This window comes from Octopus bimaculoides, chromosome 9 (genome assembly GCF_001194135.2).
Source record: "Octopus bimaculoides isolate UCB-OBI-ISO-001 chromosome 9, ASM119413v2, whole genome shotgun sequence".
Lineage (NCBI taxonomy): Eukaryota > Metazoa > Mollusca > Cephalopoda > Octopoda > Octopodidae > Octopus > Octopus bimaculoides.
The window spans coordinates 58,415,349-58,434,397 of NC_068989.1; the positions used below are offsets into that span (position 1 = coordinate 58,415,349).

A 19,049-nucleotide genomic window follows, 5' to 3' on the forward strand; every position below is an offset into this window, starting at 1 on the left:
TGTCCAACACTTCATCGAAGTAATTCCCAAAAACATTTTTGGGTAATGTTAAGAAAAAAAAAAAAAAGAGAATTACAATTTTGAAAATATTCTTTTTTTTGGCAAAAAATCGTAATTTATGTTGTGAACGTAGTAAGTCGAAGAAATTTGGGTCAAAAAATAATTATGGGGCCCACTAGTATAAATTTCATTTATGGTAATTCCACAGTTGACTGGTTTTGAAACAAATATGATTGAAAACATGATAAAACTGTAAACAGTCTCTTGAAATAATGCCACAAATTATATAAAATGATGTAGGATCACTATATGTAATAGTGTACCTTATTAACATCCTTTAAACCAATAAATAAGCAAAATTAAGCTATAATATGTGTTTATAAACAATTATCTGTTAATTTCTATTTTATAAACAATTGTTGATTATCTCCCCCTGATTTCTCTGGGGAACTCTATAGTACATTCTAATATTCAGGAATTCATTTAGTAGCCTTTAATTTAGTACTCAAGTGAAATATTATTCGTTGCGATTCCCTTTCCTTTAAATAGTTGTTATGTTTCAAAGCTCAAAAACTTGATATGGATGAAAATATTAATAGAAAAAGATCAAAAACTGTAAAAAGTCGCAGTAATACGGCGGTAAATATTTACGTTTTGCTTTTTAGTTGAATTTTATTGTTGTTGTGAAATCTTATTGATGTCTTAAATGATAAATCTTTTTGTTATAACTCATTTCCCTATGCTCAAATAGAAAGAAACGAGTTACATCATGCAGCACTTTACTACATTGGGTCAACAGAAAACAAATGGGTCTTCGTCGGTTACGACGGTATTCCAACTCTTTGATCAACTGGATTACGTTAAATCAACACATAAATGGTTGAGTATTTCCTAAACACGTGTACCGTTACCAATAATTCTCAGGAAGAATCAGCGTAACACTGTGGGACAAAAGTTATTCTTTTCGGCGAGTTTTCGATTTAGGGACATAAATGCTACATCTATTAAAAAAGAAAAAAAATCAAATCATATGATGGATATATAAAAATAACTTGCCTATCTTGAATTATCGAAACGAGAAAGTAAACGCTTAAAAAATATTTTTATTAATATTCAGCGGAAGCAACAGAGTGACTCAAGAGCCGAGAGTTTCGTGAGGTAACTTATTAAGGTAGCTATGGAAAATAAGAAAATTATAATCGCAAAATCTGTGACAGTGTGTTAAGAAGTTTGCTTCCCAACCACATGGTCCCCTGTTCAGTCTTATACTGTGGCACTTTGGACAAGTGTCTTCTACCATAGCCTCGAACCGACCATAGAGTTGTGGGTGGATTTGGTAGAGGGAAACTAAAAGAATCTGATCGCGTGTGTGTGTCTTTGTGTCTGTGTTTGTCCCCCACTATCGCTTGACAACGAGATGTTGGTGTGTTTACGTCCTCGTAACTTAGCGGTTCTGCAAAAGTAACCGATAAAATAAGTAACCAGCTTTAAAAAAAAAAAAAAACTCTGGGGTCGATTCATTTGACTAAAAACTCCTGAAGGCGGCTCCCCAGAATGACCGAAAGATTGTATGTGTGTGATACAACTGAAATTATTTCTTTTTTTCATATTTTTGCCCCAAACTTTTCGTAGATGTATGGCCAAGTCTTCCGGATATGAAATTGGAAGCATCTTAGCCGACACAATATATATGATTATAAACATTGTTTACACGTGATGACTACTAAAATGAATTAAACTGATTTAATTGCCATTTAATAGTATATTTTATGTATATATATTACAAGTGTATATTTTATAATCATTGTTCATACGTGCTGGCTATCAAGATTAATTAAAGTGACTTAATCACTACTTTATAATATATTTTATAATTAAATATATTGTGCGTCGGCTGCTAAGACGCTACCATGTGTAAACCATGCTTCGAGATATATTCACAGTGCGTCGATTCTGACGCTTATAGTCTCTAACTTCCGTTTTGTACCGGAGGTGAAGGTGAAGGTTGACAGAGTTGGGCTATCCATTGCGAATGTGTCCAACTAGTCTACCAATATATATGTATCATCATCATCATCATCATCATCATCATTTAGCATCCGTTTTTCCGTGTTGGTATGAGTTAGACGATTTGACTGGAACTGGTAAGCTGGAAAATTGCATCAGGCTCCAGTCAGATTTAGCTTGGTTTCTACGGCTGGATGCCCTTCCTAACGCCAACTACTCCATAGAGTGTGTAACGGTACCTGTAATGGTAGTTGTAACGATATGCAATGGCTGTCGTCACATCAGAAGGAAGTAATTCTTTCAAGTCAGGGGTGACCAGTTGTAATGGTATTGTTATTCGTTGTAGTTGAGGGTTGCCATTTGTAACGGTATGTGTAAGGCGGAGTCAGCTGTAACGGTAAATGTATATGTGTGTTTGTGTGTGTGTGTGTTTCTCTCTCTCTCTCTCTCTGAAGTAGATGGTCATAGATAGTCATGGTCTTACTCGTCTTTACTAACTATACTGCTATACCAGAGTGGGTATTATAATAGTCTGATGGAAGGTTACAACAGCGGCAATGAGGAATTAACAAACTCACGTGGAATTAACAAATTCATGAGGAATTAACTAACTCACAAGGAGTTACGAAACTCACAAAAGTTTTTTGTAAATTTTACAGTACATTAAATCATAAAATTATGGAAGATTTGTTGGCCAGTTTGCTTGAGTTGCGAAATTAGCAACAACAGCAGTTGAGGCGTACTATAGAAGATATGAACAGATCTACAATAAAGAGTGCAAAGATTAGGATGATGATATGAAAATGTGTTCAATCTTAAGGAAACTGGCAGCAGGTGAACATGGGCATTACAGCAATTATGTACTCTCAAAAAAACTTTGATATAAACTCTAAAAATACAATAGACATATTGTGTAAAATTTTTAGCAAGGAAAACTTGTTGTTCAATACAAGCTGGAAATGTTTGAACCTAGAAAAGAACAACGAGGACTACATCACATATGCTGGTAGAGTTTACAGAATGTGAAAAATTCAAACTGGATGAATTAACACCAGATATGTTCAATTGCTTGATATTTACTCAGAGACTAATTGCAGAGAAAGATGCAGAAGTAAGAACTAGAATTCTTGCTAAGCTGGAAAAAAACCAAGCTGTAACCTTACAAGTGTCAGAAAAGCGTGAAAGAATAGTAAATTTAGGACATGACACAGAGAAAATTGAACATAAAGATTGCTCCCAAGTGAAACAGGTGCGAAACAGGCAGAATAGAAATCAAGTGTGTACTAAAATACAGTACAAAACAGGTCAAAATCAGGAAACAAACCCATGTTATGCATATGGAGGTCTACACCTGAGAAAAAAATGCCAATTTAAGAAAGTGGAATGTTTCCATTGTGGAAAAATTAGACACTTAAAAGTGCACTGCAAAACCAAGATAACAAAATGTTAGGACAAGGAAGAAAGAATAAACAACATTTTGTCGAAAGAAAATGGTAATATAACAAAGGAAATTTGTAAATGCGAAAATTAAAAATATAAGAGTAAAAATGCAGTTAGACACTGGAAGTGATATTACCATTGTAAATAAAGAAACTTGGAAGTATATCGGTAAGCCGAAATTAAGTAAATCTACAAAAGCAGTGCATGGTGTTACGGGTAAAAGATTGTACTTTGTTGGTGAATTTGTGTGTAATGTGACATTTTGTGACCAAATGAAAATGGCAAATGTATATGTGTTAAAAAAATTCAGTTAATCTATTCAGCACAGAGTGGATGGAATTGTTCAAATTGTGGAATATGCCCATAAGTGTTTTGTGTGGGAATATAGTCATTTCAGTCAAAGGTTCAAATGCAGCTGAGAGAGTGAAACGAAAAATAAAACATTTATTTCCAGATGTTTTTTTTGGATGAACAGGGCTGCTGCACAAAAACAAAGGCAAAAATTGTAGTAAAACAAAGTGCAACACCTGTATTTAAGTCAAAACGGAATGTACTGTTCCTGGCAATAGAACAGGTAAATAAAGAACTTGAAAGGCTTGAAAGCCTAGGAATAATTGAGAAGATGGGCAGCACCTACAGTCTATGTAAAAAAGAAAAATAATAAGTTTATGAAAAAATTAAATACTTGGACCAGATAATAGATACAATGTACCAGTCATTATAAATACTGTCAGTCAATGTCAGTATCAGTAGAGAGTACGAAGTAGATGGTCATAGATAGTTGTGGTCTTGCTTGTCTTTACTAACTAAACTGCTGTACTGGAGTCGGCATTATAATAGTCCGACAGAGGGTTACAACAAAAATTTGCTTTCCAGCAACATGGTTACACTTGATGGCTTGTCTGCAACAGCCTATTTCAGCATAAACTAATCATATGTAAGCACCAACCATTTGGTGCATTTATGAACACACACACACCTCCCCTCCCCCTCCCTCTTTTCATTTCATTCACTCACTCACACTTTTAGATCTACAATTTTTAAACTAAGTTTAGAAATGTAATGTTTATACAAAGCTTAGTTTTTCAGTGTTCTTATGCTTAAAAGATAATGTAATTAGAGATTTTCTTTACATTTTCAGGTTCAAGGGACAAATGACTGCAGCATTGTCAGCAAATCTTCTATGGTTAAATATGGCTATTTTCAAGATCAGTTTTTATCATATTTTGTTGCAAAGGAATCAAGAAGATCCCCACTGATTCATCGGTAATTGAAAACTTATGTTAAGTTGTAATTTTATTTTACAATAAGTAAAGTATAGTGTGGAACTGATGATGGACTTATCTGTGCTTAAAATTTTCTCAAAAGAAAGGAAAGACAGAAGACAAGTGGTCACAAGTAGGAACCACTGGATATTTGTGTGGTGAGATGTCAGGTAGACTTACACTGAACCAATTTTTCAAGAGAACCTAATGTCTAATATGTTATATTGAATATCATTTATTGGATAGTTAAAGTGAATTTTGAAGATACATTTTGTAAAATATATTTTGAAAATATGGGTTTGAATCCCACTTCTGACATAAATTTTTTTTAAAGGTGCAGGCATGGATGTGTGGTAAGACACTTGCTTCCCAATCATATGGTTCCAGGTTCAGTCTCACGATGTCGCACCTTGGGTAAATGTCTTCTACTATCGCCTCAAGCCAACCAAAGCCTTGTGAGTGGATTTGGTGGACGGAAACTGAAAGAAGCCTGTCATATATATGTATATATCTATGTGTGTATGTCTTTGTGTCTGTATTTGTCCCTCCCCACTATCACTTGACAACTGGTGTTAGTATCTGTAGGTAGAATATTTAGTTTGAAGGTTCTTGTGTTAAAAATTGTTGCAAGTTTTGCTAATGGTGTCATTGTTTTTGTGTATTTTATTAAAGCTAGAGACCACTTGTGCTAAATAGAGGTAATTCAGTGGTAGATCTGGTTCTGTGAAGATTATTGAAACATCTACTCTTACCAGTATGGAAAAATGGACAGAAGATGAAAATGATGATGATAGTGATGGTGGATGATGATGATGATTATCACAACAATAGTTTAGCTCCTCATTTTGGTTAAAGCCTTTATATCATCTTTTCACAACTGCAGTAACTTATAGGGATTATTATAATATATGTGTGTATGTGTAAGATAAAAGATTATGCAGGAATAACTGATTATCCTATGAACTTTAGATGTGGTGGACTCAATAGTTGAGTACCTGAGTAACACCTTGCTGTTACTCAAGCACTCAACTATTGAGTCCACCATAAATTATAGTGTAAACAGCTGTAGGCTAATGAAGTTCATGAGATAATCGGTTATTCCTTTGTCATTTTCTTTCTTATTACTGCTTTGTAATTCAGAAGCATATGTATATTAAGTTCTACACCAGATTATTAGTGTCACAATGCCAAAGTGAAATATATATATGTACATATATACGCACACACAAGTAATCACATAAATGCAGAACAAGGTGGGGGAAAAATAGTACTCGAATACTGAAGGTAGAGTAATATGCTTTTTTAATGTTAAAGCTGCAAAATCATCACAAAGCTGTTTTGTGATGTTTTTGCAGCTTTTGTAATAAAAAAGAATATATATAAGCACCATTTAAGTATGATCGTTGCCAGCATTGCCTTACTGGGACGTACTGGTGGCATGTGAAAAACAACATTTGAGCGTGGTCATTGCCAGTGCCACTGGACTGGCTCCTGTGCAGGTGGCATGTAAAAAACACCTTTTGAGCGTGGTTGTTGCCAGTACCGCCTGACTGGCCCTTGTGCTGGTGGTACATAAAAGCACCCACTATGCTCTCGGAATGGTTGGGGTTAGGAAGGGCATTCAGCTGTAGAAATTTTGCCAGGTAAGATTGGAGCCTGGTGCAGCCTTCTGGCTTGCCAGTCCTCAGTCAAACCGTCCAACCCATGCCAGCATGGAAAGCGGACGTTAAATGACGATGATGATGATGATGTATATATATGTGTGTATGTGTATATATATATGAAATATATCATCAGACTAAGCAGCACAATTTGATGATTTACTTTTGTAAGAATGAGATGTAAATGTTAACATAAATCAAAATTGTGAAATTAAAGGAGATATCAGAGATTTGTGTGATATTTTCAAGGACAAACAAGAGATTGGGTGGTTTAGTTCTTTTTGTAAAGGAAATGGAAATAAAGTTGACATATTGGAGGAATAAATCATGAGAATGGCCTAATATGGTGATTAATACAAAAGAAGATGACACTGAAATAAATTAGGCAACCTGTTAATGCAAGACTAGCAAGATTTGTGTCATCACCATCATCATATAACTTCCACATTCCATGCTGGCATAGTTGGGTGGTTTGACAGGATGTGATAGGGTCTGAATGCTGCATTGTGCTCCAGTGTATGTTGTGGCATGATTTCATGGTTGGATGCCCTTTCTAATGTAAACCACATTACAGTGTGTACTTGGTGCATTTTTCCTGACACCAGCCCTACCACTGAGGTCATCATGCAGCTTGCAAAACTAAGATCATCCTTGACTAAGTGGTTCTACAATAGAAAGGGAGGAGGCTTCATGTTAGGAGATGAGAGAGCTAAAAAATGAGAGGTGGGGACAAAAGAAAACAGGTTTCTAGCTGTAAGGGAGCTACAAGGCTTCCATTATAGGAGAAAAGGTGGGGGTGGTGATGAAGTGTCAGGATGGATGTCTGAATATGAGGTGAGCAGAAGTGAGTGGAGATAGAACAGGAAGTATGGGTGGGTATTTTTTTGTATCTATTTTCTGTTTTTAACTTGTTTCAATCATTAGACTGTAGCCATGCTGGAGCACTGCCTTGAACAGTTTGGTCCAACAAATTGACCCTAGTACTTTTTTTTTTTCAAGTCTGATACTTATTCTATTGGTCTCTTTTGCTGAATGGCTAAGTTATGGGGACATAAATAAAACAACACAGTTGTTAAGTGGTGATAAGGGACAAACACAAACACAAAGATGCACTTACATAGATATATACATGCACGTGCACGTGCACACACACACACACACTATATATATATATATATATATATATATATATATATATATATATATATATATATATATATATATATATGGCAGCTTTTTACAGTTTCTGTCTACAAAAAAAAAAAAAAATGCAGCAGGACTGAACTTGGAACCATGTGATTGGGAAGCAAACTTCTTATCATACAGCCAATATATAAGATTTTCAATTAAAATTTCCTCTTCTTTGAATTGTATTAAATTTACTTCATTTTTTTTGTTTTCCTACAGAGGATACTACATCAGATCATATGCCATTGACTATTTTTTAAAATTGTTCCTTAAAGCATCAAATGAAATATCTGAAAAGAGACAGGTTGGTTGTCAGTTTTTAGTGATTGAACAGCATCATTATTTACTATCTCATGTCTTATCCTTGTTCATTTTGTAGCTCATTGTTCATTTTATAAAAATAGATTTAGTTAATGACTTTTTTCTAGTGCTTTGAAATATATCTGTCTTTGATCAGATTATTAAAATCTTAAGTAAATACTTTATTAATTTTGATAGTTTTGACAATCGTGAAATAAAGAGTAAATAGTTACTGTGGTTACAGTTTTCATTAGGTCATCATCTTCATTATCATCACTTAGTGTCCAATTTTCATGCCAGCATGGGTTGGATGGTTTGACAGAAGCTGGTAAGGCCAGGAGCTGCACCAGGTTTCATAGATTGTTTTGGCATGGTTTCTACAACTCGATGCCCTTCCTAATGTCAACCACTCTACAGAGTGTACTGGGTGCTTTTTATGTGGCACTAGCACCAGTGCTTTTTTATGTGACATTAGCACAGTGCCTTTTATGTGGCACCAGCACTAATGCTTTTTATGTAGCACCAGCACCAATGCTTTTTTATGTAGCACCATCACTGGTGCATTTTAAGTGTTAGGGAATGAAATGTGAGCTTCTTATGGATAGGCATTACCAAGGTGGTTTTAGGATATCAGTTCTGTTGTAGTGGATGGGTCTTCTTGAGTACAGCACTGTGCTATGTATATCGGTCCTTTGTCATCTCCTTTGTAAGGCTCAATGTTTTGAAATTGGCCTTCAATACTTTGTCCTATGTCTTCTTAGGTCTCCCTCTTCCACAAGTTCCATCCACTTTAAGTAATTGGTACTTCTTTATGTAGCTGTCTTCATCCATATGCATCACATGACCAAACCAGCAGTGTTCTCTCTTGCATACTGCATCTAATTCCCATTATGCCTGACTTTTCTCTGAATACACAAGTTCTCTGTCGCACATGTACATCAACATTGCTTATTAAGTGGAGCATGCCAGCTTCATTCCTTTCTAGTTTTCGCATGTCCTCTGTATTCAGGGCCCATGTCTGCTTACCATGTAAAAGAAACTTTTTGCTTCAGTACATAAGAGAACAAAACTCCAGGAAAATTAATTATGTCTAATTTATCTTATTTGGTTTAAATATTGTTTGAATGGTTTTGTAAATATGAATTGGTATTTCTGAATAAAAAACTTTGTGCTTGTAATGCTAATTACTGCAAATGTATTTGCATGTGTAGTACAGAAATAGTGTGTAGTAATGAAATTATACTTATCTAAGTTTGAATTTCTATTGTTTCAGATCATTTCTCTTGGTGCTGGGTTTGATACTGCTTATTTCCGGCTCAAATCTCAAGGACTCTTGGAGAACTGTGTCTTTTATGAGGTAAGGTTTAGAAATTGGTTCAAAATGTAAAACTTTTATTTTCGCTATTGATTGAGTGTTTAGCACCTGTACCAGTGGAGCGCTAAGAGCACTATTCGAGCGTGATCGTTACTAGCGTCACCTTCCTGGCACGTGAAAAGTTGTTCGAGCAAGATCGTTGCCAGGTTGGCGTTAGGAAGGGCATCCAGCTGTAGAAACTCTGCCAAATCAGATTGGAGCCTGGTGTAGCCATCTGGTTCACCAGTCCTCAGTCAAATCGTCCAACCCATGCTAGCATGGAAAGTGGACGTTAAACGATGATGATGATGATTCCATTACATTTTAGATCAGTTTTCATTAATAAATCAGAAAATTGCCTCTTTATATTTTGTGTTATTTCATGAGAATTTGGTTGAAATTTATATAGTTGTTATTTTTAAAACTAGAGATTTTTGTAACTTTCAAGTTGTGCAGAATAAAACATTCAAAGGGAAATTGAGGGAGTATTTACATTTTAATATTCAGACTACTCTGCCAAGTGTAATGCTTATTTATTGACATTGTTTTGAATTAATCATGCATTATCTCACAACTTTGAGATTTTGATGATGTGATTATTTATATAATGATATTGAAGGGTAGATGTGAGAAGCCAGATCTGGTCGACTTGAAAATATAAAACTGGCAGAATGTTTGAGTTGGATATAGCTGGTTTAAATGCTAAAGGGTTAAGAAGCTATAGATTTACATAGTAAGCCTTTTTATAAAACATTTGCTATGCAGCTGCAAGTTTGAAAGAGTAAAGACCATATGGTGAATATTTATGAGAAAAATGTTTATTGATTATTTGAATGATTCTCTGAATATAGTTAGAAATTTGAGATAATAGGAATTCTATTGAGATTCATCTTAATTTCATTCCCCTACATCTTCCTAAGCCATTAGTTTCTTCCTCTGTCAATTCACAGCTTATTTCCATCCAACACATCTACCTTTTACGCAACAGTTAATATCTTGCAACTGCATAAGCATGAATGATAGAATGAACTATTTACTTGCTTATACCCAAAGAAGATGTGAAAGATATTTTTTTTTCATACAATTCATGCTATTAACAATCTTAAAGTTAACATTTTGGCAGTGATATGGACTTTGATGAATAGATATTGCTAAAACTTGTATATAATAGATCATTTTAGTATAATGCTTTCAAATTTGGCACAAGGCCAGCAATTTCAGGGAGGAGTTAAGTTGATTACATCAACCTCAGTATTCAGCTGGTACATATTTTATCAATCTGGAAAAGATGAAAGATCATTTTAGTATAATGAAAGGTTATTCTCACTAAAAGAATTGTAAGTGTATGGCAATGAGTGAAAATAAATTTGCGTGTGACTGACCATAACACAAGTTGTAACAATCAGTTCAGCAATGAAGTGAGTTTGTTCAAGATATGTTTTTGTGTCTTGTTTGCAACTAATTTAATTTTTAATATGGTGCAGTGTATACTGTAGGAAAAGATATTGGCACCATGTGACAGTGTCTTTTGCTGATGTCACAGCAGAACAAACTGACTAAATAGGAGGCCAGTATGCTATTATCTAAAGAGTAAAAATTGCTTGCTATGAATGGTTTGGTGCTTTGAAAAGTTATGCAAATATCCACATTCATTTAAGTGGAATTGCCTGTTCTCGTGTTTGTTATCTACCATAAAATTGCAATATTTTGTCTCAGTATTTCATTCATCATCATCAACATTTGATATCCATTTTCCATATTGGACAGCTTGACAGGACCTGGCAAAGCCAGGGGCTGTACTGGTCTCATAGTCTGTTTTGGCTCGCTTTCTACAGCTTGATACCTTTCCTAATGCCAACTAGTTTACAAAGTGTACTGGGTGCTTTTTACATGGCACCAGCACCAGTACTTTTTATGTGGCACCTTAGTTTTAGGATTTCAATTCTGTTGTGGGTGAGTCTTCTTGAGTGCAGCAATGCACCACATATGTCAGTTCTCTGTCATCTCCTTTGTAAGGTTCAACACTTTGAGATTGGCCTTCAATACTCTGTTCCATGCATTTTTAAGTTTAATTTTTCTTTGCATCTAAGTTTCTTGGATATATTTGTAATTCAGTTTATTGACATTGTATATAGCTACAATGAAATGTTGGGGTAATTTTATAAATTTCTGTATTGATTTCAATTTTTGAAGTTTAAAACTCAATATATTTCAGGTGGACTTTTTGGATGTTGTCAAAAGAAAAGCTAGTTCAATAAGACAAACTAAAGAATTAAACGAACTACTAATAGAAGACTTTGATGATAAAATTCACTCACCTGAATTGTCTTTGGTTGGTAAGCTAATACTAATTTAATTTCAATATTTAAACATTTTTAACTATAATTACTAAATAGATATGAATTTGTGTTCTGTTTTCAAATTTAAGTTGCTTAATATTTGAGTTGATTGAATAATAAATTTATTTGCTTGTTGAGTTATCAAAAACATTTTACTGATAGGAAATTATTTACTATTTAAAGTGGGAGAGGGTAAGAATTCATTACCATTTTGAAGAGAGAATCAGAGGTTTGGATAACACTGGAGTTCTGATTTTTTTGTGGTGGTTGGGATGGCATAATTTTATGGCTATATACTCTTTCTATCATCAAATACTTACACCATACATTGGGTGTATATTATTACATCATCTACACTATACAGTTTGTTTGTGACTGAACTAAAAGCTCCTTTCTACTCTATATTAGTTCTTATTATCCTTCACGGTCAGTTACACACAATTATCCATATCTCCTTCATTTGTTTCTTTTCTTTTAAAATGCTTTTTTTTTTACAGCTAGATGCCACTCCTTGAGGTACATTTTATTGTATTGTTGTATATTAGAAAGGTTATCTGTGACTAGACTAAAGGCATCTCTGCAACCTGTATATTTTTATTCAGAGTTATTAACTTTTTAGACAGGCTGTCTGTGATGTGGCTTGTAGAGTTCATTTCTTCTTTCTATGTTCCAGACATTCTAATGTTTTAACCAATTCCAATACTAAATTATAAAGATTAATGTTAAATGTTGATTTTATTTATACCATTCCTAAACATTCCTTTGCGCTCAACAACTCACTCAAGTTGATATATTCATCTCTTCTTTCTCCATTTGCTGCTAAGCAAAATTATATTTGTTACATTGTTTATTAATTCTTCTTTTCTGTAGAAGGGGTGACTTTGGTAATAATGATACAATCAATTCTCAAACCTTCCAGCCATTTTGAATTTTCTATATTCAGCTATCACTGCTTTAATGTCATTAATTGTGTCAGAAGTTATTTTTTACTGTTAGTGATCAATTGGTGAACAATTACAATTTCAAGTGCATTGGTCATCCCATAAATAATGTGGTTTTTTTCATACTCCTTTTATTTTTCAAAATTAAGATAAACGAAGTTCTTTTTCGATCTAAAATATACTCTCCTTCATTTTCTACAAAGCTCTTCCATTGATCTGGTAGACTTTCAAGGTCCCTCTTCCAAAATTCACTTGTCCATGATGAAAAATCCTTCTCCAGTACTGTTCTGACCTCATCTACAGAATTCATATCTTTTCCATCCAAATGATTTTGAAGACTGTGGAATAAATGATAATTAGATGGGGCAATGTCTGGCGAATATGGTTGGTGGGGCATCATTTCCCATTCAAACTGCTCCAACCTTTGGAATGTCATCCTCACTGTATATGGCTGAAGATTACCCTGATGGAAGAACAGTTGTCATTATACAACTGAAAACATAACCAGGACCCAGACGCATCCTGTTACCTTCTTCAAGGCTATGGAAATGCTTGATTTCATCTCTACATGCTAATAAAATACTTGTTCATTATACAATGTTCACATTCCTTGATGGGGTGAGCTGTTGTAATGTATGTTACCTATTAACAGCTTGGTGTACTGAATAGTGCTGATTAAGTGTCTTTTAAGTGGATGTAATGATGGAATATGGACAGTTGATCCTTCAGCCAGTTGTGAATGTTCACATAAAGTTAAAAGGCAGAGAAACTTTATAAAATAAATCTGATAATAATGGATTCAGTTAATCAGTTGTTAAGTCTGTGATGTAAATTGATGCTGTTGAATTATTGTTTGAGTTTTATATTATTAAATGTCATTACACTGATTGTATTTTTATTATTGCTTTTAGAAATATATTCCAAGGATTATGTGTTGATTGGTGTCGATTTAACCCAGATTAAGCAGTTGGACGATGTTCTACGTCAGTGCCATATAAACCATACATGCTGTACATTGATACTTTCTGAATGTGTCCTCACCTACTTACCACCATCTTAGTAAGTCTAATAGATGCTTTCATCTGATTTTGTAGCTCATTCAATTCTTAACTAGTTTAAAGTCTGGAAGAAGGGGTTGAGCCCATGCTCTTCAGAAACCCTTGAGACTAATGAGATCAATACAGTGAACTGCTGCAGGGGAAACCATGTACGAGGAGAGAATTCCAGGGGAATAACATCATTGAGAGGACAGACAGGGTGTTTGGGTCTGGGTAGAGTACAATACAGAGAGTTGAGTGAGTTGGGAGTGCATGAGTAGAAGTGGCATGTGACCAGCCAACTCTGAGCCACACAGGCTACACTAGGAAAAGGTAGGAAGAAAAAGGCTGAGAGAGGAAACAGTATGTCTTTGGACCAGAGGCCAGAGAGTGTTAAGTGACTTTATGTCTATCAGTCAAGTATCCTTTCTTTGGATACTGTCTTGGATGTTTGTGTGTAGCAGTAGTACCATTCCAGATGATGGGGAAGCACTCAATTATTGGTTTCTGTTGGAGACTGAAGTACTTTTTGACTTTAAAGAGATGAATCCATCTTTGTGATGTTGTCTTTACTATATTGAGGGTTGTGTGTTCAGCAGGAGAGTTCCCTAGTGATAGTATGGCCTAGTATTTGCAATGACTTTGAGGTGTATAGATACAAGCTATTCATGTTCAGTGGGTGGGGGTGCAACAATGTTTTTCTGGTATGTATTGTGATTGTATCTCTGTGTTGTTGGAAGAGACTAAATGATATGACCCCATTGGAGTATGTTTCCAAGGTCTTTGCTTGTAAAGTCAGTGCAGGTTTGACATGATTCTAGATAAATAATTCTTGAATATAGAAGGTTAAAGAGGAATGTATGGTGGTATCACCTGTGCAGGAGTGAGTAGGTTTCAGTCACTCATCTAGCATTTTGTAATGGGTCAGAGGTAAAGTACATGTGCTGCCAGTGATAGTTAGTACAAGACTAGAGACTGTTAGTATAGAACTGGTAAAGCTCCAGTCAGTTTGTGGATGTAATTTTAATTCAGTATATATTTTTTCTATGGCTCATTATGTTCAAGATGTTAGTGCTCATTTAGTTACATATCATACTGAAGGCATTTCCTTGCCCAGAAAATTTTAACAAGGATTGTCATTAAATTTAATGATATCTCCCTTCTCTTTTTGTGTAATTTTAATTGATTACACTTTTTGGGGGACTCTCTACATTATGTTAGCCCCTACTTAACTATATTATTATGGTATTGAATGTAAGTCTTTATATGTTAGCCTCTACACTACTTAATTAGATTGATTTCAAATTTTGGCACAAGGCCATTAAGTTTGGGGTAAGATTTAAGTTGATTACATCAACCCCAATACTCAACTGGTACTTATTTTATCAACCCCGAAAAGATGAAAGCAAAGTCAATGACAGACGAAATGCCACTACATTAGGTATTTTACCCATTGTGCTTATGGTTCTGCTAGCTTGCTGCCTTACCCTACTTAAATATATTGTTATTATTTTATACTTTTTAAGCATGTAGTTAAACACGTACAAGAAAGTATACTTTCCAGATTTCATCTTAACTTTTATTGGCTTTAAAGACAGAAATATCCCTGTACAGAATACTTTCTGATATTCATGAATTGGGTTGTTTATTGATTCTGATTGAATCTATTTTGAGTTTGTGTGTGTGTATTCTCTTAATATGGAAGAATCTGAATAATTATTGGATTCTGCAAAAATATGTAAATAAAAAAGACATTTTGAAAACTAATTATGCTAAAATATTTGTGCTGGTTTTTAGTTAGTGGTTTTTGCATAATGTAACCAGATTTCTTTGTATTTAATTGCTTTTATAATCAAGAATTTTAAAATCTATAATATTTCACATTTCATATTTATAAATGTTACATAAAAGAGGAATTTCAAATCTTTCTTGTTTCTTAATAATTTCCATTTAACTATTTTCCAGTTCACAAGCTGTGATAAAATGGGCTGTGGAATGTTTTTCTAATGCTGTTTTTATTGATTATGAACAGGTATTTATATTTCTTTCTGAACTATCATGGCTAGTATAGCCTATGATATTTTTGTAGTCTTTGAATAATATAAACTGACTTTAGGACTTCTATGCCTTATACAACATTTTATGATTAATTTGTCAATAGTTAAACTTTGTTTCTGTTGATAGTAAACTGATTCAAAAACAAGGTATTTGTATGCACTTAAAATCCTTCTTTTGCAACTTTTCTTTGATGTCAGCCATAAAACAATGGAGCAAATAATCCATGGCTGGGAGTTTAGAATTGTGAACATCAAGGCAAACCTACATACATCATATCTGGCACTAAATCTTGTTCTTGGATTGTCCAGTATCCAGTTTATATATGTTGCTATGTGGTGAAGAGACATTACTAGTTTTGTGGTTTGATATTGAGGAATGATAAATAAAACTATTTAACAGATTTTTATGAAAGTTTTGGTTTGCTCCCATTTTTGTTTCTGTTTTCCTATCAAATTCAACACATAAAATACAAAAATTATATTAGTTTTTGTTTCTACAACAAAAATTTGCATAATAATCAATACACACACACATCATCATCATTTAGTGTCTGCTTTCCATGCTGGCATGGGTTAGATGGTTTGACTGGAACTGGTAGACTGGAGAGCTGTACCAGGTTCCATTCTGATTTGGCTTGGTTTCTATGGCTGGATGCCCTTCCTAATGTCAACCACTCCAAGAATGTAATGGGTACCTTATACATGTCACCAGGACTGGCCATGACTAATATCCCTTGGCTTGACGAGTCTGCTCAAGCACAGTGAATCACCAAAGGTCTGAATCACTTGTCATTGCCTCTCCATGAGACCCAACATTCGAAGATCATGCTTCACCACCTCACCCCATGTCTTCCTGGGTCTACTTCTTCCACAGGTTCCCTTCACACTTAGAGATCAAAACTTCTCTATGCAGCTGTCTTCATCCTTATGCATCACATGACCATACCAACGCAATCTTTTCTCTTGCACACCACACCTGATGCCTCAACTGCATTATATAACATATTATAGAAATCATATAATAAGTACTGATGAATAATCAAAGATCTTTGTAATTATCTGTTTTTTGTTGTTGCCTCTGCTTCACCTGTCATCCAATGAACTTTTTGTGTCAGACAACTACTTAACTGTCATGTGTTTCCTACAAAGCTAAGCTCTGCTTTAGCAGGAAAAATAGCCTTGTTTGTTGAATTTGTTTATATATTACATAGTTGTTTTTAATCTGTCAGTAGAATTATTTACCATTCCAGTTCAGTTATTTCCTATGATAATGTGTTAGTTCATTAAAAAACATTCTACATTTAAAAAAAATTTATTTGCAGATAAACCCTGATACTGCATTTGGACATTTCATGTGAGTATCTATTAACTTTATTTTCTTAATAATTTTATTATAAATTACTTTTGAAATTAGAAATAAGACAATCAAATAAAATTTTCAATACAAAATGATTTAGTGTTCCTTACATACAATCTCTGAAATTATTATTTTGGTGATCATTGTCATTAACTGTAGGGGAAAAATAAATTAAATCTCTTATATTTTGCTGATGAGGATGTCAAATGTAAAGATGTAAGACATTTGGGTACTTAACAAAATTTAATAGGTTAGATAAAATATATTTTATGAAAAATATTAATAGGTGCAGGAGTGGCTGTATGGTAAGTAGCTTGCTTGCCAACTACATGGTTCCGGGTTCAGTCCCACTGCGTGGCACCTTGGGTAAGTGTCTTCTATAGCCTCGGGCCGACCAAAGCCTTGTGAGTGGATTTGGTAGACGGAAATTGAAAGAAGCCCGTCGTATATATGTATATGTATATATATATATGTGTGTTTGTGTGTCTGTGTTTGTCCCCCCAACATCACTTGACAACCAATGGTGGTGTGTTTACGTCCCCGTCACTTAGCGGTTCGGCAAAAGAAACCGATAGAATAAGTACTAGGCTTACAAAGAATAAGTCCTGGGGTCGATTTGCTTGACTAAAGGTGGTGCTCCAGCATAGCCACAGTCAAATGACTGAAACAAGTAAAAGAGTAAAAGAGAGAGTAACTTTAATAGCTTTTCCCAATGTAAAGAAATTAAGTAGTCAGTACTTTGGATATTATTTTGAATCAAATTGACTCTCTGATGAGCTAATTACAATATTTGCACTGTCAAATGAGCTACTATAAATTTTAATTTATTGTTTAATAAAAGTTTGTATTAAGGTAAAAACTGAAATAGATAAGTGAAAAGTATTAAATGTGTCATTTCATCATTAAATACTTATTAAATGCTATTGTTTCACCGTGGAACATTTGTAAGGAAAATATTTAATATGTTGATTGATTAATTCTTCTCTTCAGCTGAGAGTCATTTGTTTGATTTTACTATCATTTTATTATCTGATCAAATAATCCATTGACTTTTAATTCTTTTAGGCAGAACCATTTTAAGAAGACTGGATCAACTTTGAAATGTATTAATACTTTTCCTAGCTTGCAATCACAAGCAGAGAGATTTTTTAGACTGGTGTGTATTATAATGTATTATTTTATCATTAATGAAATTTAATAATTACAATTATTTGTGCAAGTTTTCTCCATTGCTTGCTGTAAAAAGGTATGTCTATTTTGAACTGATGGATGCAATTTATATTATAAAGGCATAATAATTTAGTTTTTTCATATGCTTTTCACGGTTAGTTAAGACTATAGTAGTAAATGTTAAAACTATGGTAAAGATATTGTAAAATTTAAGAAGTTTCCTTTATAACTTTATAACTTTATTGAATATAATGAAACACCATTTTCTATATTTAGTTTGGTTTCTGGTTAATTAAAATTGTATTTTGAATTTTCGCTTTGTATAGGGTTGGGAAGTGTATAAATGCTGGGATATGAACGATATCTTCTTTAATCTGGTTCCAATGATTGAGAAAGAAGACATTGAACGAAAAGAGTTATTTGATGAATTTGAAGGATGGCATTTAGTTTGCAGTCACTACACAATTATTTGGGCCAGTATTGGTTCTCCAAATAGCTATTGTCTTGAAGTTCAAAGTGAGTCCTTTTTACCATTCAATTTATTTTCTACTTTCGTTAATGCTATTTTAAAATTGTTATATTTATTTCATTGCAACCATCATCATCATCATTTAACGTCTGCTTTCCATGTTGGCATGGGTTGGATGGTTGGACGGTTTTTATCACAAAGTCTTTAAATAACGAGTTATTGAACAAATCATATTAGTTTACTAGGCAATAATAGAATTTAAAAAGTTCATTGAAACATTAAAACTTGTCTTCAGTAACAACTTCATTGATTTCTGCATCTTCACACTGTTTTGATCACAGATGAAAAATGTTCCACAAAATATCTGATAATACAATTTAGTTTACGTTATTTACATTTGATGGATATTTGTCCTCATCTTGTTTGTTGTTTACACAACGCTTCGGCTGATATACCCTCGAGCC

At 33.9% G+C, this 19,049-nt stretch overlaps 1 protein-coding gene across 4 annotated transcripts in view; it reads left to right on the forward strand.

Annotated features, from left to right (window-relative positions):
• LOC106871036 (tRNA wybutosine-synthesizing protein 4) overlaps window positions 1-19,049 on the forward strand; it is a 38,269-nt gene that overhangs the window by 6,961 nt on the left and 12,259 nt on the right. For 2 of the 4 annotated variants that reach the window (XM_052970706.1, XM_014917295.2), the window contains 9 exons: window positions 4,589-4,713; window positions 7,781-7,865; window positions 9,135-9,218; window positions 11,431-11,551; window positions 13,407-13,554; window positions 15,498-15,564; window positions 16,912-16,943; window positions 18,012-18,102; window positions 18,443-18,632. In XM_052970706.1, coding sequence (XP_052826666.1) covers window positions 4,631-4,713; window positions 7,781-7,865; window positions 9,135-9,218; window positions 11,431-11,551; window positions 13,407-13,554; window positions 15,498-15,564; window positions 16,912-16,943; window positions 18,012-18,102; window positions 18,443-18,632 — 901 coding nt within the window. In that variant the 5' untranslated portion in view covers window positions 4,589-4,630. Of the gene's footprint in view, window positions 1-423; window positions 640-2,048; window positions 3,616-4,588; window positions 4,714-7,780; window positions 7,866-9,134; window positions 9,219-11,430; window positions 11,552-13,406; window positions 13,555-15,497; window positions 15,565-16,911; window positions 16,944-18,011; window positions 18,103-18,442; window positions 18,633-19,049 lie in introns of those variants that run through there. The other 2 variants (XM_014917294.2, XM_052970707.1) reach the window with 2 other exon arrangements.